This window comes from Dermacentor variabilis, chromosome 4 (genome assembly GCF_050947875.1).
Source record: "Dermacentor variabilis isolate Ectoservices chromosome 4, ASM5094787v1, whole genome shotgun sequence".
Classification (NCBI taxonomy): Eukaryota; Metazoa; Arthropoda; class Arachnida; order Ixodida; family Ixodidae; genus Dermacentor; species Dermacentor variabilis.
Window position 1 is genome coordinate 176,376,812 of NC_134571.1, and position 23,753 is coordinate 176,400,564.

A 23,753-nucleotide genomic window follows, 5' to 3' on the forward strand; every position below is an offset into this window, starting at 1 on the left:
ATGCAACATATCGCGCAAAGGTAATGACCGAGGAGTGCGATAGGTCGTGTATCTCAAATGTTGTCAACTTCATGAGAAAAACCAAAGCCTAACCACGAGTATTGGCAATGTGAGATGGGTAATAAGCAGCTCGAGAAGCTTAACGCAAATATGCCTAAACTTTGCCGAGTTAAATTTTACTTCGATAGCAATTATATCGACACTCAAGGTGCATTTCTGCCGTCGCCGTGAGGTTCGGTATGAGTGGAAGCGTGTGAGGGTGAGCCGGCGAACGTGGTGCAATCTCACGTGCGCGAGCGAGAAACGCGGCCCGCATGCATGCCCTCTCCTGTGGCGCGCGAGGCCGGGAGGTGAGGGAGGAGGGGCGTTCTTCTCCGGCGGCTGCTACTGTGCCTCGATGTCCTCCTCGTCCGCCGCTCCGTACAGAGTGGAGACAACCGCGGCGTCTGCTGTCGCGCTGACCACGCGAATCGCGGACGCCGTAGTAGACGTTTTCGCGCACGCCGTAGGGGCGCATTGCCAGCGCTCGTGTCGAGAAAGCGATCTGCGACGTGGCTAACGGGCACGCCAGCGTGGCCGTCATCTTCAAAGCTGTCTCCGATGTTTGCAGAATGCGCGTAGTGCTGATAGCTTCGCATGCGCTGTGCTTTCGACGTTTCGTACGTGCTGAAGCGAGGCATGCATGAATGTCTATTCGCTTGGTGCTGCCGCGATTCCTAAGTCCAGCCCTTTCACTGACAATTTCCGTTGTCATCGAGTGATGTCTGCTCATGTGTACCTGTGCGCGCGTCACGCCGCGCTGGTTAATTTGGTTAAATCCCGTTGACGGGCTAGTTAGCTTGAATCCATTATAGAATGTGTAAGCGCGACTGAACAAGGACGTAGAAAGAAGCAGACACACAAAGACAGCGCTGTCTGTCTTTCTACGTCCTCGTTGAGTCACGCTTACGTATTCTATTATTGTGAATTAGTAAGCGAATATTTTTAAGTTTTATTTTTTATTTTTATTTACAATACTGCCAGTCTCATATCGAGACCATAGCAGGTGGGCATATGATTATACATACATTCCATGATTTATATACCGAACGGTAAGAACATGAAAACACGTAAATGGAAATACATAAAACAGGCTCAATGCACAATTTTACAACACTAATAATATGAATAACAAGAGAAACTCACAGAAATAGTACACTTCAGGTTACATGTACGTAAGGATTATTACAGTGTTATAAAAACAAAGAAAGAAACAAAGGGGGTAAATGCTTAGCTACAGTTAAAAAAAATGGGGGTTCTGACAGTTATATATGCATAAGATCTATTCTTTCCTAAATAATTATTTCCTTTTCTAAAAAGTTCATACGGTCGATAAATCTACTATCCTTACTTCATACAGCTATCTAATAATTTTCTATCGCAATCGGCGCTTCGCCTTTCCGGCGAAATAGCGAATTTTTATTTAGTACATGTTGATCGAAAGCGTTTCTGAAGCCTTTGAAGGCTAAACAACATTCTTTGGCAATAATTTGCTGCTGCAATTGCCGGTGTTCGGTCGTCCTACATAAAGGACACTAGGACAATGTCGTCCTCACCAGGCGTATAAAATATACAACAATTCTTACGAATTCTCCAGTCAGAATTTTTACTATGCATGCTAGTTTTATTAATGCAATGAAAATAAATAATTTAGCCTGTGAAGTCAAGCGCTCGCGAATGGCCTAATTCAACTTTCTGGTTTAACAACTACTGTTGCCACTTATCATGCAACGACTTATTGCGATAACCCTTCTGGTAGGAGACTGCTAGTTGCCGTTGAAATTCAAGCAAGTCAGATTTATCACTCATCCTGGACAGCTAAAAACGCATTGTTGACACACACAAGGTAAAATAAGCAGCCAAGAAAACGAGATTTTTCTTGTATACCGTGCAGTATACTGCAATGATTTGTTAAAGTGTCTCAAATGTACGATGTTAGGGATGTATACGAGGATTATAAAATGCTCTTACATTTTCCACAATTTTCGAAAAGTTTTCTCCGTCTCATTACCACTTGTTTGTTTTTGACATCGGGAGCGTTACGCGCTACTCAATCAGGTAATGGTGTATCATTGTAACCGCTACGAAACAGAGTCATAATGAACTCGGTAATAGAACGCTGGCAGCCATGCTCGGAAAATTACTTGAATGAATAAGGTTTCAGCGGTACTTTATCAGTCTAAGAAGGGCACGCCAACAAGGGAGTGCCTCAAAGCACTTCATCGTATCCCATGAATCGCGTAAGCATTGATTTTGTTGCAGTGCATTGCACGATGCCCTATCTGCAAAAACGGTGGACATTTCATCGGCGAAAATATTTTACAACATATCGGTTACAGTCAGCGCTGCTTCGTATTTTGGCGTGCCTCAGGACTGGGTGCTAGAAAAACCCGTACAATTCCCGCTTGTGGTCAGTTTCTAGAAAATTTCGGACATTGTGATGGTGGCTCAACGATAACCTAGTTACCGTCACTGCATACAACATTTAGCGTACTGCTTCATCAAAAAACCTACTGTCCGGCAATTCGTTTATGTTTGCGCTGTATTGGTGTCCGATTTGTTCATCAGTTATTGCCGCAGCGTGACTTTAGAACCGAATAATCTAGAAGGATAAGAGTAGCTGATCAACAGTGTCAGTTTAGTCCAATATTGTCTTCATGCCATTCTGGAGCCTTGTTTGCAACAGCCTGAGCGTGGAATCTATTCTGTCCCTAGAAAAAGGAACGAAGTAGTTTATGTGACACACAAGAATTCGTCATTACGTTAGTCAATTTGCACAACATGTCGGCAAACCCGTTACTATATATGCTCTCCAAATCTCACCCAATCTGCGTAGTGTCCTATATATAGGACGTCGATTTTTGACGTGCCGCAGGTGGCGAATATTTTATTACACAGCGCAGGTACCCCGTCGTATAAGCATCTCGTCTTTTAAAAACAGGTAATCACGGCCTCCGCAACAAGGAATTATATTTAGATCAATATTCTTATCTTTTTCTGAAGTGGCATAGCGCCCTTCTCAAATTCCGCGCGCCCACGATGTTGCACCTTTCGTCACGAGGAAACGACCGAATACACACTTACCACAGCTTGTACAGACAATAATTATCACCTCATAAATGCAGGCTAGGAGCCTCAAGCTTTTCTATAGCAATGTGGGGAGTGTTGAGTAACAAAAAGCATGGACTACGGGTAGGACACACATGTATGGATTAGGAGGAAAAGGGTGCAATATAAAGGACATGAGATTAGCATGAAGTTCTCCTTGACTACTGTGCAGATGGGGCAAAAAGAAAAAGCGAGAGTAAAGAGAGATATATGCAGAAAGTGTGCATAATATCCAGCATTACCAGACATCGTTCATAACCTCTTAATGCCCAACGTGTCTTTTCGGCAAGCTGACTTTGGCATCCCAAGATTCTGATTTAAGGAAGGGAGAAAGAGAAAGAAGGGAGCAAGAAAAGGTAGGGAAGGTAAATAGACTGACTCAAGTTTGCCACCTTACGCATGGAGGGGGGAGTGAAGGAGAAAGAAGAAACCAGTAATCACACTTCCATATGCACTGAGGTAGGTGCAGCATGTCTGCAGTCCGACAATCGTCCGTTGCCTTCAGGTACTGTAGAAGCACTCGAGTGGCTTTCTGGGCTAATGAAAAGTGAAGCCATGCTCCCAAGACCTTTGCTTCTGCAAATGCCCTATCGTCTCGTCTGTTCAAGGTGCACTGGAGAGTGACGTTGGTCATCGATGCGAGAACAGTGGCAGAGAAGATGACTTATGCTTTCTTCACACTTGCACTTAGCGCACATTGGCGAGTCTGCCATTCTAATACGACAGTTGTAGGAGTCAGGGAATGCTGCTCATACACACAGCCGACACAGCAGGGTTACATCACTTCGTGAAAGGGTTGTTGGTATTTTGAGGTTCAGTGATTGGTCGAGGATGTTTTAGCGATGGCCAGTAAACGAACGCGATGGCTAGAGCGATATTGACAATCTCTTTTGCAGCGTTTACTCTCGATAAATGTATAAGGAGTGTCGGTGCTCCAGCCTGGGCACCTAGGGCAGCGTCATTGGCGACGACATAATATAATCTTTCAATGGCTCCAGTTAGACTGTGGCATCGTTAGTCGTCAGCTTATGGAAAAGAAGTTTAAACAAGAACCGATAGTTAGTCTGCTAACGAGCTGCAACGACGTTTGTTGCGGAGAGCTTAGAAAACAAAATTCTAAATATTTAATAACTATATTGCGTTGCTCAGTACATAACTTCTTTCCTGTAGAGACGAAGTCTCACTTGATAGAAATACTGATGAACTATTTGCTTTGAATATTACATGATGTGGATCACTGTGTTGGAATTACGGGGTCAACGTTCTTTAAGTTATGTGCGGGAACCGCAACGTAACAATAATCTTGTAAGCATACCTCAAGTATGTCGACGCAGCGGTGCGTAGTGACGATGCAGTGCAGGAATATGATCGCTGTCACCATGTGGTGGTCTCTCTTGATTTGTTCATCATTGTTGAAGTTTGTGTAGCAGCGGACAGCAATTTTTCCCGGCGCGACTTCAGTCAAGTCAGCCCCTATGTAGTACAGCAGTTCATTCAGTGCTGGAAGCTGCTTGAGAAGGCGGCAGGTCCTCGTCTGGCTGTCGGTGCAGTGAACAGGCAGCGGCTGGCTTGACACGCTGGCCTCTGTTCCGAAGGCCACTAGTCTTCTGGCTTGTGCAGATACGTCCTCTAGTTCCGAGTTCAGGAGCTCCATGTAAAAATCGTCGTCCAGAAAAGCGTTCGAAACCTGTGGTCGTTCCATCACTTCCTGCGAAAATATAAAATACCGAAACATAGAAGCATCGAATTAAGTCTAAAATATACTCGTTTTGCAAGTTATAGGAGCTTACAGTTTCGTAGATGACAAGTACGAAATATCTCGCTGAAATTGTTTAGCAATCGCGGCAATGATAGGTGGGCAAATATTTTTCTTCATTACAGCAGCCTCTTTGAGAGACCGCATGAAAATTGTTTGTACCTCATTTATTTATTTTATTTATTCATTTATTTACCCTCAGGGCCTTTCGGCATTAGAGAGGGGAGTGGGTTATACAACAAATAAGAAGGAAATAAATCATGAGCTTATACACAATATTTGCTGATTATACAATGTTAGCTGAAAGTATGATAAATGCAGTAATAGAACATCACATATAAAAGTAACATTAAACAAGAAAAAGAAAAACACCAGGAGCAGTTCGTACAAATGTTTGCTATTGTACTTTGTTAGCTAGTGCTTTTCGAATATGATCATTGTTATTAATTGAAACAATGTTCTAACTTTATGATGATGATCAGTACGGTGAGATAAGTAATATGGTAGCGACATGAATTTTGGATGAAGTGTAGGGTGGTGATACAGCTTATGAAAAAATGAAAGGCGGGAAATTTTTCGACGTGTTGCTAGCGGTTGAGGACCCAGATTCGATTTCATTGAAGAAACGCTCGCACCACGGTAGTAATTCCAAAGAATAAAACGAGTGGCGTTGTTTTGGATGAGTTCAAGGGAATGTATTAGCTTTTCGTGGTAAGGGTCCCATATAGCTGCAGCGTGTTCTAATTTTGGCCGTAACAGGGTTTTATAAAGTAGCAATTTTAAAGGAGAGGGAGCATGAGAGAAGTTACGGCGTAAGTATCCCATCAAGCTTTTAGCTTGATTAATTATGTATTCGACGTGATGATTCCATGTTAATTTAGATGTTATATGTAGGCCTAAGTACTTATATGTGTTAGTAGATTCTAAAGCAACGTTATTCAAGTAGTACACAGGCAGATTATCGTTAGATCGGGATACTCTCAGAAATTTGCATTTGTTAATGCTGAGTTCCATTCACCACAAGCGGCACCATTTGCTGACGTTATTGAGATCGGCCTGAAGCAGGGAGATGTCGTGTTGGTTAGTTATTTCTCTGAGGATTACACAGTCGTCTGCAAATAATTGTACGTCAGAGGTTATTGCTGAAGGTAAGTCATTAATGTAGACAAGGAATAATAGAGGTCCCAGGACGGAACCTTGGGGCACTCCGGACTGAACGTCGCTATGAGGTGAGTCATGGCCATTAGCTGCTACGAATTGAAAACGGTTAGCGAGAAATGACTCAATCCATTTGAGAACGTTATGATCGAGGTTTAATTTGCTTAGTTTATAAAGTAAAAGTTCATGACACACTTTGTCAAAGGCTTTCGAAAAATCTAAAAAGATGCAATCGGCAAGAGAAGAACAGTCAAGTATTTGGTGTAGTTTGTGAGTAAATGTTAATAATTGTGTTTCACATGAGAATGATTTTCGAAAACCATGTTGTGATGACAAAAAAAATTAATTAGATTCGAGAAAATCCACAATTTTAGTAAAAATAATGTGTTCTAGCAGTTTGCAGCAGGTACTGGTTAATGATATCGGGCGATAATTTGCAGGTGATGTTTTGCTGCCACATTTGTGCAAAGGAATTATTTTTCCTATTTTCCATTCTGATGGAACAGTAGATGTGTTGAGTGATTGTTGAAATATTTTGGTTAGTAGAAAGGAGCTATAAGTGGACGTGTTTTTCAGAAATTTAGCACTGATGTTATCAAAGCCGGGTGACGAATCCATCTTCAATGAGTCTATTAGTCGAATAACTCCGGGAACTTCCACAGTCCCTGGAGGCATAGTTAAGAAGTTGTAGTCATTCAAGATAGGTAGTTCAATATCAACTGTGCACGAGAAATTTTTAACAAAGTTATTATTCAGGAGAGTTGCGCATAGGTTTTTCGGAAAAGGGTTACCAGAGCAAGTGTTAAGAGTGATAGAATCATCGGAAGGTGAATGTATGACGCGCCAAAATTTTTTTACGTTAGTTATCAGCATAGATGGTAATGTGGTTGATAAGAATATTTCTTTAGCGTATTTGAGTGCGGGTACATAGGTGTTAGATGCTAATGTGTAGGCTTTCCAACGTGAGTCAGTGGGTGATTGCTTCGCGGAACGATGCAGTCATCTTTTTTTGTTGGATAGTCGTTTTAAATGATTATTGTACCAGGGCGCGCGCGGGTTGCATGTTATAGTACGGGTTGGGATTTGTTTATTGATTAAGCGATTTACCTCTGCCGAAAACATGTTCCAGTTTGACTGCACACTACGATTTTCAAAATCACTCATGAATATGTTAAGAAATAGACTGAGTTCATTATTTATTGCTTCGAAGTTAGCTCTCTTATAGTCTCTAATTATTTTTTTAGTCTTCGGAAGTTTCACAAACGCAGTATTAAAGTGAATATTTAGTAATAAGTGGTCACTGATACCCGGTAAGTAATGGATGGTAGAGGCATAATCGGGACGATTGGTTAGGATCAAATCGAGAATGTTTGCGGAAGTGGATGTTAATATCGTGGCTTGTGTGACTAATTGAGTTAATGAAAATGTAGTACAAATACCCAAGAAATCTATTGAATCAGAAGCAGAAGATAATAAGTTAGGTATATCACTGTTCCAAACTATATTAGGAAAATTAAAGTCACCAAATAAGAAAAGAGGTATAGATGGAAACTTTGTGGTAATGGTACTAATTATATCATGCAATTCATTCGTAAATGCGGGTGATGAAGAAGGTGGACGATAGCAAACGCCTAAAATTACCTTCTGCTGGTTCAGAGTTGCTGTAGCCCACACTGATTCTATATTGGTGCTGATGTGAATGGGTGACGATGGGATGCGTTTCGAAAGGGAAAGAAGTACGCCGCCACCACGGAGCTCTGTTCGGTCACAGCGGTATATCGTGAATTGTTTGCTATCATGAGACAGTTCTGAGTCTTGAATGTCATTCGAGAGCCATGTTTCAGTTAAAGCTATTATATGGGCTGAACACGCGCCAATTGCGGATGATAATGAGTCAAGGTTTTTCAGAACACTTGTGATGTTAGTATAAAGGATGCTGACTTGATTATTTTGCGCATGCCCACGGCCCCTCACGTGTCCCTAAGTAAGAACGTGTTGCGAGGCAGCTGAAACATGGTTTAGGCCGACGTTGCGTCTTGGCATCTCCTGAATACTATTCGAGTTAGAATGGTACATGTAGCATTTATTGTTTAGTAGCAGTTTCTTGTGGCTGAGTTTAAACTGTGGCGAGTCTGGTTGCGATTTCGCAAACTCAATTAGTTTTTCACGGGCAAGTCGAGTTTCGGGTGAAAAGTCCTCATTAACTGCAATGTTGCTAGGTCTTAACTGCGCGCGTGATGAAAGTACCGATTCTTTCGCTTTGCAGTTAGTAAATTTAGCAATTATCGGGCGACATTTGTTAGCTTGGTAAGTGCCGAGCCGGTGGGCTCGCTGAATTGAACTGCTGGGAAAAGATCCAAGAGCAGCGTTAAGTACTGAGGTTAGTTTTTCTTCTGTCTGCTGCCAGGTTTCTTTAGAGTCGGGTACGCCATGAAATATTAAATTATCGCGACGAGGCCTGTCCTCCAGATCATCCAGACGCGATAATAAGGAGCTGTTCTGAGCAGCGAGGCTATCTACGTTGTCTTGCATGCGTGTTAGGTTAGTGTCGAAACGGTCTAGGAATTGTGATTTTTCTTCTAAATCGTCGAGCCTTTTCTTGATACCTGCTAGCTCAGTTTGTATGTTTTTCTGTCCGTTTTTAATGGCTTTGACATCTGAAACAAGTTCGGTTTGACACTTCGAAGACTGTAGTGAACGAGAGTACGTCCTTAAGCAGTTTAAACATGATTTCATTTGGTCTGTGGGATCATCAGGTAAATCATCCAGTTCAGATAAGGCGACAGTACGTGTGTTAGGTCCAGGGTTAGATTCAATGTCTGCAGCGCATAACAATAAAATCGCAATTGCGTAGCACTCGAGCAACGACTCGCACAATACCCGTGGGCACGGGAAGACACTTAGGCTGAGTTCATCAGTTATTTTAGGGTTATTAAGAACCATTAGTTCAGTTTGGGCGCGCGCAGAACTCCCAACACATTTTTTGGAGGAAATGGCATGTTTCAATGATGATTTATTTATTTTTCTTCTATAATGTTCCGTACGAATGAACTATCGAACACATAACTACACCGTCACCGTCCATTATAAGGGAATGGTTACATTTGTATTGTCCTCGAAAACATGAATAGAAAAAACTTCGAGGACACCTATGCGCTTCTTATCAGCTGTGAATGCGACAGCACAAATGACCAATTGAAGGTCACTGACCAGTCCTTCGATTTATGAACTCCTCGATGGCAAGCGAGCCCGTTGAGACTGTTGACGAGCGCCTCCAAGATAGCACAATTCCGCGCATCTTGGTCCGTGACGTCATGCTACCGTGTAATCTAATGGAGACACTCCCGTATAAGCCTAAGTAAGCCACGGTAATTTTGACGGGGCCGCTTTCGTCACCCGGGGCTTGGCAATGAGCCCTTCGATTTTCGTTGTTCGGGTAGCCAGACGGCAGCTCTCTGAAAGGAAATTACGCCATGTTGACATTGTGGTCACGTGGGACAAAAGTCTCCGGCAAGTCTCCGGCAGCCCAAGGCGGCCGAGGCCATTCGAGCCTCGCAAAAGTAAACAGCGGGCAGTTGACGGTAGCGTGCTGACGCTGCCGTTCACTCAGTGTCGTCTGCTCCATCGTCTGCTTGAACAAGATGGTGGCTTCGAAGGACGAGATTGTTGTGCTGCTTCGAGCAGTAACCGCACTGTCGCACGCATACGAGGCTATTGAAGATGAACGCGACGAAGTGGACGAGCATGTTGTGAACCTTCTGCTGGCCCGTCATTCATGATTTATTATCTATGCATGCAATGCTTGTCTCCATACTTGCAAACATTACACGCAGCAAGCGTGAATCACAGATGATTTTTTTTACTCGTTTACTTGTGGAAGAAGCAGCATACCTACCTGCTTTTTAATTGGAACAGTCGGTGCTCGTGCTGGCAATTTCAAATGAATTTCATAAGGAAATGTGCCTTTAAATGCTAATATGCGAAAGCGATTTCCACCTATCCTTATACAGATACAAAGGAAAACTCGGAAGCGTGGGTTTCTTTTTCGAAGCGGGATGGGTGTGTTTCTTGCGCCTCTTCGCCTCCTCCAAATGCCTTCAAAGATCAACGAAAAGATTTATCACTTGCAGACGAATTACCTGCGTAGTGTATTTTTTAGCACGCCAAATCTATAACGTATGTTTTTTAATACGCGAGATCGATAAGTTAGGTATAATTTGTTTCTCTGAATGACAGTACTTACCCTCTATGCCATTAGTTCATATTTAGTTACAATACTGAGAGCCAATATATTTTTGCGATACGCACAAGGGAGATATTTTTCCTCTGCTTCTATTGCACCGCATTGAATAAGAATATTGCGCACCATGAGGTCATTGCCGTACTTACTACGTGTCGGAGGATCCCTCCAGTCAAGAGCTAAGAGCAAGTACCGTAAGTCTGTCCTGTTCGTAATCGGGAAACAAGTACTTCCTGGCACCGTGCTGTTTTCTCACTTATCCGGGTCCCTAGTTTTGGTTTTATCATGTGTAGCTGATTCAATGATTGGGTATCCCACTCTCCTTGCCAATGCTTCGCCAGTTTACGGCGTGGAAAAGACTAAGTCTGTGGCAGAGATGGGGATATTTCGATCTCTGTCTCTGAAATTTACTGACGTAGAGTTTTTGTCAGCAGCTACGTTACCTTTTATACCTTTGCGGCCAGGTACGCAGCATAAGCCATTCACTTGGTTGCATAGATATGCGGAGCACAAGAAGCTGTACATTTCATTCAAAACGGGTTATTTTGTTTTCGCAGGATAATGAGAGGTCTCTAAAGTAATGAGTCTTAATTAGCCTTAACGATATTTGTGCGCCTTATTTGTCCAACAGCTCAGAGTATAGCGTATGCTTCGGCTGTGAAGATACTGGTGTGTAGATTTTGTTACCCAGATGTTGAAAATGAGGGTCTTAGAGCTGCTTAAGCAGCTTCAGCAGGAGACTTCGAAGTATCTGTAAAATTGAGAACAGGAACACTTTCCCAGAAGTTCAAGAAATTGTGAATATATATTAGCCTCAGGTGCTCGTTTCAATATTTCTACGAAGGAGATGTCACACCGAATATTCTGCCACTCCCAAGCCGGTGGAAGCCGAGTAGAAGTCATTAGGACATTCTGTGAACGAGGGACTCCTGTTGTTTCTAAGAGTGCTTACAACTGGAGGGAGAGAGGAGGCTGGATGGCAGGACGCTTACGGAACAGCCTGAAAGTGGACATGTCGCGAATAGTAAATTAACATGGATGCTGAATATCTGATTTGATTTTCAGGGCGTAGGAGAATGTTAAAATGGTCCTTTGTAGATGTAGATGTAGGCATCTTCTGTCACATGCCCAGGGTTTGCGGGACAAGAGCTTCAGTATATTCACTATCTTCATAAACTTCACTTTCAGATAGTCGAAGTGGGTGATAAATGTTAATTTATAGTCCAAAATGAGGCCAAAATTTATGCTCATGGCTGACAGGTACCTCTTGTCGATTAAGATAAATAGAGAGGTCAGGTAATATGCCCTTCTTATTCGAGAAGAGAACAGACGTGCTTTTTTACTGGTTTAGTTTAAACCTATTCTCGTCAGCCCACTTACACAATTTGTAAGGCCAAGCTGTAGATGTCGCTCACTGATCAAAATGCTACACAATTTAAAACCTAGTTGTACGTCATCAGCATACAGAAAATAAAACATTGTACGTGGTACGATATTATGGAGCGAGTTCATTTTGCAACAAATAGAGTGCAGCTAAGCACAGCACCTTGTGGTACACCTGTTGCCTGTGTAATTAGACGAGATAGCGCATCACCGACCCTAACATGTAACGTGCTCTTAGACCGGTAACTTTGTATAAGATTCAGCAACTCGCCTGGGATTGCCGTTTCAGCCAGGTCAAGGAGAATTCCTAACGCTACGTTCCGTCATATGCCTTCTCCATGTGAATAAATACTGACAGAAAGAACTGCTTATCCACAAAAGCATCGCGAATATTCGTCTCGATGCGGACAAGGTGATTAGTTGTGGATCTACGTTCCCTTAAACCACACTGTAGTGGGTCTAATAGTCTGTTACTTTCAAGAAAATGAAGGAGGCACCGGTTAACCATTTTGTCAAACACTTTACATAGACAGCCTGTCAAGGCTTTAGGCCTATAACTGTTGACCAAAGTTTATTATTGCTTCTTTCCGGGCGGACGGAATGCAGCCGGCACAGAACACGGAGTAGGAGAGTGACAATAGTTTTTTCTGGCTTTCAGGGTGTAGGTGCGATGATTTAATACTTTTTTCTATACGCTTTTCGCTATACACTTTTCTATACGCTATACACTTTTCATACGCTTTCTGAAGCGGACTTGTTACAACCGTTTAGTGCATCCTGGAATTGCTACATGTGGAACGGACGGTTGTCCAGCTTATTTCTATTTCCTTTCGGATGCAGAGGCAATTACTCCGCTTGTTGCCGGTATCTCGTAAATGTATCTGAGTATTGCGATGAACTAGAAATCTTTTCAAAATGTGCCCCTATAGAATCAGCTTGGTCAATATGTGTGTCACCTTGTGTGTTTATTAATGGCAGAGGATGGGGAGTTTCGCGGCGTTTTATTGTGTTTTCCCTGTTCCAAGCTTTTCTTTAGTGCGCATATGAATTAATGCTAAATATGTATTTTTGCCAAAGAAAAGCAAAGAGGAAAAGGCGGGAAGGTTAGCGAAGGACCTGCCTGGTTGGCTACCCTACACTTCGGGAGGGGGAAAAGGGAAGAACAGATAAGGAGAGAAAACAGTAACAGTCATTCACAGTCAGTCGCAGTGGAATTTCCATTGTAATTTTTTGCCAGCTTTCTCTTTTGGCACGGCGGCCTGCTTTCCACTTTCAGATTTTATTTTCTTGAAGCTTTTCAAGTTATTGGTAGTTGGATTTGCTGAGGTGACTCCAAGTCTTATTTTGATTTTTCAGGGCTTCCTTCCACTCCACCTTCCACCAGAGAATACGTCGTTTAGAGGGCGATCAGCTCGTTTCAAGGATGCATGTTGTTGCAGCATCAGCCATACACGCTGTCAAATATAGCACTATATTGACACGTGTACTTTATCGGGCCACCACATTTCGCCGCTTAACAAACGTTATCGCACAGCGCGGGACGCGTCTGCATGTATCCGAAGTTTCCGGAAAGCTATCGATGCTTCTACCCGGCTGTCTGTTGTCGCCGAACCTTGTGTTATCTGATTTCACCGCCTGACGCGAATGGTGTAGAACTTTGTGGAAGGAACGCGGGTCCCAACGATTAGTCTGGAACATTCGACGACTGCTCTATAAAAGCCGACGCGCTTGACCCGCTCATCAGATTTTCGACGATCGCGGAGTGTGTTCGCCGCTACCGTTGTTCTTTGAGTGTAGCCTGTTTTTGAGGGCACAAGTTCGACCAATAAAACGCTCGTTTCGTTAATCAGTTTTGCTGGCGTCTTAACCGTCACTACCACGTGACATCTGGTAGAGTTGCTAGTGCGTTCATGTACCGAACGCCCCATCAAAGCCGCCATCCAAGCCCGAAGCACGAGGACAAAACCAACATCACCCAAGAGCAGCGTGCTAGCCGCAGACTGCAAGCACTGCCCCCAGAGCACGGACTTCTACCTGGATCGACAAAGAAGATCGTGGTCAAAACAACCCCAAAGGCTGCCCCAGCGTACCCCGTTATCCTACAACAACCTCGAGACCCACCGACCTTCCATGGAGCAGCGGCTGAAGACCCCGAATCCTGGCTTCAGACCTACGAACGAATCGCGACTTTTAACGACTGGGACTCCGACGACAAGCTGCGGCATGTATACTTTGCCTTAGAAGATGCCGCCAGAACGTGGTTTGAGAACCGGGAGTCGACCTTGACAACATGAGACCTCTTACGTAGCGGCTTCCTGCGCACCTTTACCAGCATCGTGCGCAAGGAAAGGGCCGAAGCCATGCTGGACGCCCGAGTGCAACTACCTAACTAGAACGTTGCCATTTTCATGGAAGAAATAAACCGTCTGTTGCGCCACGCCGACCCAGATATGCCCCAGGAGAAGAAAGTCCGCCTTCTAATGCATGGTGTGAAGGAAGAACTTTTCGGCGCAATAATACGAAGCCCATCGAAGACCGTAGAAGAGTTCCTTCGTGAGGCCACCAGCATCGAGAAGACACCCCAAAGGCGGAACCGGCAGTTCAACCGCCGTACAAACTCTACCCACTACGCAACAATTCAATCACAGGCCACGGACGATCTGCGCGAGACCATCAGGGCCATTGTGCACGAAGAATTGCGCAAGGTCTTGCCTTCGTCGCAGCCTCAAGTGGCCTCGACCGCCGACATCGTAAAAGAAGAGGTGCACCGATCGCTTGGAGTTCCTGAGGTGCAACCAGAATCACCGCAACCCCAGCCGGAAGCGATAACCTACGCCGTCGTCGCCCGCCGTCAAGGCCCCCCTGCACGACCGCGCCAAGGCCCTTTAACACCACAATTACGTCGTCCACCACCGCCGCCGTCAGCACGCCCGCCCGTCGCCCAGCGCCGCTACGCGAGGAAGACGGACATTTGGCGCGCTCCCGACCACTGCCCGCTTTGCTACCACTGCGGAGAAGCGGGCCATGTGTACCGCCGATGCCCATACCGGGAAATGGGACTGCGAGGGTTCGCCGTTAACGCGCCGCGACCACAGCTTGGCGAACGACCTCGCGATATCGCCGACTACCTCGCCGCCACCCAGTGGAGCACTCGACGACCGTCCCGTTCGCCGTCATCAGGCCGCTGCCTGTCGCTGCAGCGCCGACCATACACTGGCCCAGCCCGGGGCCGGTCAACGAGCCCGTATCCGGAAAACTAAAAGGAGCAACCGATGGAGGGGCGGTTGCTGTTCGTCGAACTGACGAAGATCCTCCGCCGCCGACGAAGACGCCGAAGAAACTACCTCGAATACATAACGACACACCACCGTCACCACCGTCCCGACGAAGTGTGGAAGCAAAGAATGCGACGATGAAAGACGACCTGACGACGTGAGATACCAGCCACAGGTCAACGCGACGAAGCCGTGATCCCACGCCAAGACCTAACTGTAATGCAAGACAAAGAACCACCGACCTCAACGTGCTTCTCGACGGCCACGCAGTAACCACATTAGTCGACAAAGGGGCTGATTACTCCGACATGAGTGGAGACATCGCCGCCCAGTTGAAGAAAGTAAAAAAATGCATGGGATGGCCCTCAAATTCGGACCGCTGGAGGACACCTCATCACGCCGACTGGGATACGCACGGCAAGAATTACCATTCATGACCGGACTTACCCTGCCACCTTCGTTTTCCTCCTACACTGTTCACGAGACGTCATTCTCGGCATGGATTTCCTTAACCAATACGGCGCAATCATCGACCTGAAATCGATGTCTATAATGCTGTCGGGATATGAACCGATACCGTCGGAGAGCTCTCGTAGTCACCATGCCTTAAGCGTGCTCAAAAGTCAAGTCAGCATCCCGCCTCGCTCCAGCATTGTCGTTTCCGTCGGCACAAAAACACCTGCCGACGTAGAAGGCGTCATCGAGGGTGACCAACGTCTACTGCTCGACCGTGAAATTTGCGTCGCAAGAGGGATCACTCGACTGCACTAAGGGAGAACTGAAGTGTTGCTGACAAACTTCAGCCAGGAGTTCAAGCACATCAACAAGGGTACGACGTTTGTGTACATCGAGGAAATTCTGGAAACCGGTAACGCGTTTGTCCTCTCGGATTCCACGGCATCTACCCAGACGACCATGGTTCCCCAACCAGACTACAACATTAAACCAAGTCTCCCCATGATTAAGCAACAACAGCTGAGAAGTCTGCTCCGATGATACAAAGGCTGCTTCTCGACGTCATCAAGGATGTGACAGACACCAGTCGCAAAGCATCGCAGAATCACCGAGGAGTGCGTTCGACTACTCCGCCAGAGCCCTTACCGAGTTTCGACGCCAGAACGTGAAGCTATAAGAACAAGTCGACGAAATGCTGCGCGACGACATCATCCAGCTGTCGAATAGCCCGTGGGAATCCCCTATTGTCTTGGTGAAGAAAAAGGACGAAACTCTACGTTTCTGCCTCGATTATCGTCGACTGAACAAGATCCCAAGGAAGGATGTATACCCCCTACCACGGATAGACGGCGCATTAGATCGGCTCTGCAACGCAAAATACTTCTCGTCGATGGGGATTAAGTCTCGCTACTGGCAAATAGAAGTCGACGAGAGAGATCGCGAAAAGACCACCTTCATCACTCCAGACGGCCTCTACGAGTTCAAGGTCATGCCATTCGGACTGTGCTCGGCGCCTGCAACGTTCCAGTGCGTCATGGACACGGTGTTAGCAGGATTAAAGTGGCAGACCTGTCTTGTTTACTTGGATGACGTCATCGTCTTCACCGGAAATTTCAACGATGACGTTAGGCGGCTAGCGACAGTACTAGAGGCCATCAAGTTATCAGGGCTCACTCTGAAGCCAGAAAAGTGCCGCTTCGCTTACGATGAACTTCTGTTCCTAAGCCACTTCATCAGCAAGTCTGGAGTCCGCCCCGACCCGCAGAAGACAGCTGCCATCGCAAAGTTCCCGCAGCCCATCGACAAGAAGGCAGTGCGTAGATTGCTTGGCATGTGTGCCTACTATAGGCGCTTTGTCAAGGAATTTTCACGCATCGCTGAGCCGCTGACACAGCTAACTAAATGTGGCGTCGAGGTGAAGTGGGAAACGCCGCAGGCCGACGCATTTCAAGAACTCAAACGACGCATGCAGTCGCCGCCTGTACTTGCGCACTTCGGCGAGGACTCCGATACCGAAATCCACACTGACGCCAGTAGCCTAGCCCTAGGTGCCGTCCTAGCTCAGAGAAATGATGGACATGAACACGTGATGGCATACGCTAGCCGGTCGTTCTCAAAAGCGGAAGGCAATTATTCTACAACCGAAAAGGAATGCCTCGCCATTGTTTGGGCGACAGCGAAATATTGCCCTTACATATATGGCAGGCCATTCAAAGTCGTCAGCCACCATCACGCCTTGTGTTGGCTACCGAATTTAAAGGATCCTTCAGGACGGCTGGTGCGGTGGAGCCTAAGACTGCAAGAATATCATGTCACTGTAACCTATAAGTCCGGACGAAAACACTGATGCCGATTGCCTATCGCGCGCCCCCGTTGACTCGCCGCCGCATGATGACGGCGATCACGAAGCCTTCCTTGACATTTTAAGCGCGGAAGACTTCGCTGAACAGCAGCGAGAAGACCCGGAGTTTAAAAACCTCGTCGAGTATTTGGAAAGGCACACCGACGTTGTCCCTAGGGCATTTAAGCGAGGATTGTCTTCGTTCTCGCTTCAAAACAACGTACTCGTAAAGAAGAACTTCTCACCAGTCCGCGCTAACTACCTTCTTGTTGTCTCGTCAGGACTGGGCCCAGAAGTATTGCACGCCCTGCATGACAATCCGACCGCTGGACACCTTGGATTTTCCCGGACACTATCGAGGATGCAGGGAAGGTATTATTGGCCCCGCCTGATCGCCGACGTAGCCCGTTATGTCAGAACATGCCGAGACTGTCAGCGACGCAAGACACGACCGAGAAGGCCAGCGGGATTACTACAGCTAATTGAGCCTCCTTGCCGACCATTCCAGCAGATCGGGATGGACTTGTTCAGACTCTTTCCGACGTCAATAACCGGAAATAAGTGGATCGTCATGGCGATGGACTACCTCACCCGCTTCGTTGAAACAAAAGCACTGCCGAAAGGTAGCGCAGCCGAAGTGGCGAAATTCTTTGTCGAAAACATCCTGCTGCGACGCGGCGCCCGAGAAGTCCTCATTACCGACAGAGGAGTGGCCTTTACAGCGGAGCTCACCCTAGCCATTCTGCAATACAGTCAGACAAGGCACAGGAGGACAACAGCCAACCAGCCACAGACGAATGGTCTTACGGAGCGCCTGAATAAGACCCTCGCCGACATGCTAGCAATGTACGTCGACGTCGAACACAAGACCTGGGATGCCGTCCTGCCGCACGTAACGTTCGCGTACAACACGGTGGTGCAAGAAACAACACAGATCACGGAGGTTAAGCTGGTTTACGGCAGGAACCCAACGAACACGCTCGACGCCATGCTGCCGCACGTCACGGACGAGGAGAATCTTGACGTCGCTACCTATCTCCAGCATGCCGAAGCAGCACGACAGCTCGCCCGCCTGCGGATGAAGAACCAGCAGAGGACCGACAGCCGACACTACAACCTCCGATGACGCTTCGTCGAGTACCAGCCCGGCGACCATGTTTGGGTATGGACCCCGATACGCCAATGACGACTCAGTGAGAAACTACTTCGACGCTATTTTGGACCCTACAAGATCATCCGACGTATTGGCGCACTGGTCTATGAGGTCGTGCCAGACGGCATTTCGCATTTACAGCGGCGCCGCGCCCGATCTGAAGTGGTCCACGTGGTGCGCCTTAAACCCTGTTACGGACGCTGACGAACTCCCTTATCTTGTTGTTTTCTTTGCTACGAGTGCTTTTCTTTATTACTTTCGTTTGTTTGTAGCATCGGGTCGATGCTTTTTAAGAGGGGGGTATTGACACGTGTATACTTATCTTTACCGGGCGACCACGTTTCGCCGCTTAACACATGTTATCGGACGGCGTGGGACGCGCCTGCATGCATCGGAAGTTCCTGGAAAGTTATCTGATTTCATCGCCTGACGCGAATGGTGTAGAACTTTGTGGAAGGCACGTGGGTCGCAACGATAAGTCTGGAACATTCGACGACTGCTGTATAAAAGCCGACGCGCTTGACCCGCTCATCCGATTTTCGACGATCGCGGAGTGTGTTGGCCGCTACCGTTGTTCTTTGAGTGCAGCTTGTTTTTGAGGGCAGAAGTTCGCCCAATAAAACGCTCGTTTCGTTAATCAAAGTTTTGCTGGCGTCTTAACCGTCACTACCACGTGACAATATCATCAATAAGGCGAGTAAAGATGTCATCCCATGTCATATGTGTCAGCTTTCTGTACCGTTTTGAGTCGGCACAGTGGACGTTCAGCTGGGACAGAATTGGAGAACATTCATCGCTTTTTCTTAATTTCAAGGCATTGGGTAATTGCCACTCGCGTATGGATTTCTAATCACGTTCCAGTGATTAGTGATGGCACAAGTGTTCTTGATGCAGTGCTTAACTCTGGTAATGGAAACGTTTCTTTTTTTCCACGCTGTAGAATGCGGGCTCTTTCTTATTTAGTAAGCAAGCGCTTGTGGAGAACTTCTCTAATAATCGACCTCTCGCATCACATCGAGGATCTCCCGAAATGGTGTTATGTGTTTTAAAATCGTCTACTACAATGCAGGGTTCGAGAAGCTGTGGCAAAGCTCTCAAATTTTGGTTTGGAAAGTTGATAACTAGGAGGAATGTATAGAAAACTAGCGGTGAGTAGCTTATCAAACAACATGGCTGTGATTGCAACTGCCTCAAAGGTAGTTTGGAGCTTCAAATTCTGGCAGCTGACAATTATCCACCATTATGGACACACCGCCCGACTAGACAAGGGCATCGTTACGGTCTTTGCGATAGAGGGCATATTGTCAGAGAAAGTGTGTGAAGCATTGAGGTGTGTCTCTTGAAAAGAGAGCACCCTTGCATATTACTTCTGTAGTATTTTCTTAATGTCATCCTGATTATGTATTAGACATCACAAATTCAAATGTAATATTTGTGTAGCCGTATTGGAAGTGTTTTGCGATGTGTGTCAAGATAAATAAATTTATACCACGGGACCTTTCCAGGTCCCCTTATACCGCATTTTTCCGTTTTCCCGGCGCGCTCCATGGAGCTGCGCCGTTCCTGAGGCGTCTTAGGCGGTGGAATAGTGTTGCTTGCATCCAACGCCTCTTTCGAGACGCTGGAGGACGCCCGCTCGGCGGGAACACTCGTTTTTTTTTTCGGGCCTATCTGCACGCGTAGTGACCCTGGGACCGGCAGGCTCGGAGGTCTGCTGTCCCTTTCTTCCAGGGCATAGAACAGCACTGGGCGGCTCCTGTCGGACGGGCTGACGGTAGAACCTCCGTCACACCTCGTCTGACTCGGGCGGCAGGCGGAGGATCTGGCGCTGCACCCCGGCGCGTCACATGGCTGTAGGACGGATTCGATTGATTGTGAACAGAAAAACGCTTGCGCGCTGCTGGGAAGGAAATGTTTAGTTTGACTTTGAGTTGAATTCGTTTTTGTTTTCTTGTTTCTTTTTCTTGTTTTCTTTGAATTTGTTTTTCTGTCTTCCATAACCGGCACGATCACAAGTAAGCAGGGTGTTCTCCGTCACAGTTAACACAGGGGTTTGTGAAAGTACAGATGTCTGAAGCATGCTATATAGATGCATACTTTGCCCAAGTAGCATGCCCTCGGTAGCTCTGAGACCCATGCCCAAAACACTTACACGTGAAGAATCTGCGTCGATAGGGAATGTACGGTCGTACGCGAAGTCTACAATATCGGGTCTCTATTGAATCAGGGCGTTCACTTGTTCCAAATGTAATTATTACATGCTTGGTTGGAATGCCCTTTTCGTCGCGCCTTGATTCGTTGCAACTTTACTACATTATGGTCTTCCCGTGTATCCAACAGCTCGCTTTGACTGAGTTCAATGAGGCCATAATTGGAAATGACACCGCGCACAGTAATCATTGGCCAGTGGGGACCCACAGAGACAGGAAGCACACCAAACGCAACAATTTTTCTCTATTTATTGTATTGAAGCTTATGGCGTACTTCCAGAAGGTCGCCGCTTCCCATCTTAGTAATTTTGTAACCAGAGCCGATTGCTTCAGTCAGACATATTGCGACAGCGTACGGCGATAATGAACGAACTGTATCGGTTTCATGTCGACCATGTAATGAATCGCACATGGGAACTATTTCTTTTGGTTTCATGAAAATGTTGAGGGTTTCATCAGTGAGCGATCAGGAAGGGGGGGACCTAGAAGCCATAGATACCATCAATGCCCAATGCCCACATCAGAACCCAACCTGGGGATTTCACATGATTGATCATCATCATCATTAGCCTGGTTACGCGCACTGCAGGGCAAAGGCCTCTCCCATACTTCTCCAATTACACTGGTCTTGTACTAATTGTGGCCATGTTGTCCCTGCAAACTTCTTAATCTCATCCGCCCACCTAACTTACTGCCGCCCTCTGCTACGCTCCCTTCCCTTGGAATCTAGTCCATAACCCTTAATGACCATCGGTTATCTTCCCTCCTCATTAGATGAGCTGCCCATGCCCCATTTCTTTTTGTTGATTTCAACTAAGATATCATTAACTTGCGTTGGTTCCCTCCCCCACTCTGCTGTTTTCTTATCACTTAACGTTACACCTCTCATTCTTTTTCCCAACGCTCGTTGCGACGTCCTCAATTTAAGTAGAACCCTTTTCGTAAGCCTCGAGGTTGCTGCCCCGTACGTGAGTACTGGTAAGACACAGCTGTTATACTTTTCTCTTGAGGGATAATGGCAACCTGCTGGTCATGATCTCAGAATGCCTGCCAAACGCACCCCAGCCCATTCATATTCTTCTGATTCTTTCAGTCTCGTGATCCGGATCGCAGTCACTACCTGTCCTAAGTAGATGTATTCCCTTAACACTTCCAGTGCCTCACTACCTATCGTAAACTGCTGTTCTCTTCCGAGACTGTTAAACATTACTTTAGTTTTCTGCAGATTAATTTTTAGACCTACCCTTCGGCTTTACCTCTCCAGGTCAGTGAGCATGCATTGCAATTGGCCCCCTGAGTTACTAAGCAAGGCAATATCATCAGCGAATCGTAAGTTGCTAAGGTATTCTCCATTACCTCTTATCTCCAATTCTTCCCTATCCAAGTCTCTGAATACCTCCTGAAAACACGCTGTGAATAGCATTGGAGAGATCGTTGGTCTGACGCCTTTCCTTATTGGGATTTTGTTACTTCCTTTATGGAGGACTACGGTGGCTGTGGAGCTGCTATAGATATCGCCAAGTAGTTTTGCATACGGCTCGTCTACACCCTGATTCTGCAATGCCTCCATGACTGCTGAGGTTTCGACTGAATCAAACGCTTTCTCGTAATCATTGAAAGCTATATATAAGGGTTGGTTATATTCCGCACATTTCTCTATCACCTGAATGATTGTGTGAATACGGCCTATTGTTGAGTAGCCTTTACGGAATCCTTCCTGGTCCTTTCGTTGACGGAAGTCTAAGGTGTTTTTGATTCTAATTGCAATGACATAAGCGAATACGTTGTAGGCAACGGACAGTAAGCTGTGCGGTCTATAATTTTTGAAGTCTTTGGCATCCCCTTTCTTATGGATTAGGATTATGTTAGCGTTTTTCCGAGATTCCGGGACGCTCGAAGTCATGAGGCATTGCGTATACAGGGTGGTCAGTTTTTCTTGAGCAATCTGCCTACCATCCTTAGACAAATTCGCTGTTACCTGATCCTCCCAAGCTGCCTTCCCCCTTTGCATAGCTCCCAAGGCTTTCTTTACTTTTTCTGGTGTTACTTGTGGGATTTCAAATTCCTCTAGACTATTCTCCGATTATTGTCATTCTCTCTTCCATTATTGTCGTGGGTGCCACTGGTATGTATAAATCTCTATAGAACTCCTCAGCCACTTGAACTACCTCATCCAAATTAGTAATGATATTGCCAGCTGTCTCTCTTAACGCATACATCTGGTTCTAGCCTATTCCTAGTTCCTTCTTCACTGATTTTAGGATTCTTCCGTTCCTGAGAGTATGTTCAATTCTATCCATATTATACTTCCTTATGTCACCTGTCTTCCGCTTGTTGATTAACTTAGAAAGTTCTGCCAGTTCTATTCTAGCTGTAGGCTTATAGGCTTTCATACATTGGCGTTTCTTGATCAGATCTTTCGTCTCCTGCGATAGCTTACTGTTATCCTGTCTAACGGAGTTGCCACCGATTTGTATTGCAGACTCCTTGAGGATGCCCATAAAATTGTTATTCATTGCTTCAACAATAAGGTCCTCTTCCTATGTTAAAACCGAATACCTGTTCTGTAGCTTGATCTGGAATTCCCCTATTTCTCTCTTACCGCTAACTCATTGATCGGCTTCTTATGTACCAGTTTCTTCCCTTCCCTCCTCAAGTCTTGGCTAATTCTAGTTGTTACCATCCTATGGTCACTGCAGCGCACCTTGCCAAGCACATCCACATCTTGTATGATGCCAGGGTTAGCGCACGGTACAAGATCTATTTCATATCTAGTCTCGTCATTCGGGCCCCTCCACGTCCTGTTACGGCTATCCCGCTTGCGGAAGAAGGTATTCATTATCCGCATCTTATTCTGTTCTGCAAAGTGTACTAATAAATCTCCCCTGCTATTCCTAGTGCCTATGCCATATTCCCCCACTGCCTTGTCTCCAGCCTACTTCTTGCCTACCTTGGCATTCAAGACGCCCATCATTTGAGTGTATTGGGTTTTGACCTTACCCATCGCCGATTCCACGTCTTCCTAGATGCGTTCGACTTCCTGGTCATCATGACTGGATTTAGAGGCGTACACCTGTACGACCTTCCATACGTACCTCTTATTGAAGCTCCCAACAAGACCTGCCACCCTCTTGT

The 23,753-nt window shown here is 46.0% G+C and overlaps 1 protein-coding gene across 1 annotated transcript in view; it reads right to left on the reverse strand.

Annotated features, from left to right (window-relative positions):
• Positions 1-23,753, reverse strand: part of LOC142578433 (uncharacterized) — a 115,899-nt gene that overhangs the window by 76,057 nt on the left and 16,089 nt on the right. Inside the window, exon 2 of the mRNA XM_075687819.1 lies at positions 4,463-4,855. Within this exon, the coding sequence (XP_075543934.1) occupies positions 4,463-4,849 (387 nt within the window). The 5' untranslated portion in view covers positions 4,850-4,855. The remainder of the gene's footprint in view (positions 1-4,462; positions 4,856-23,753) is intronic.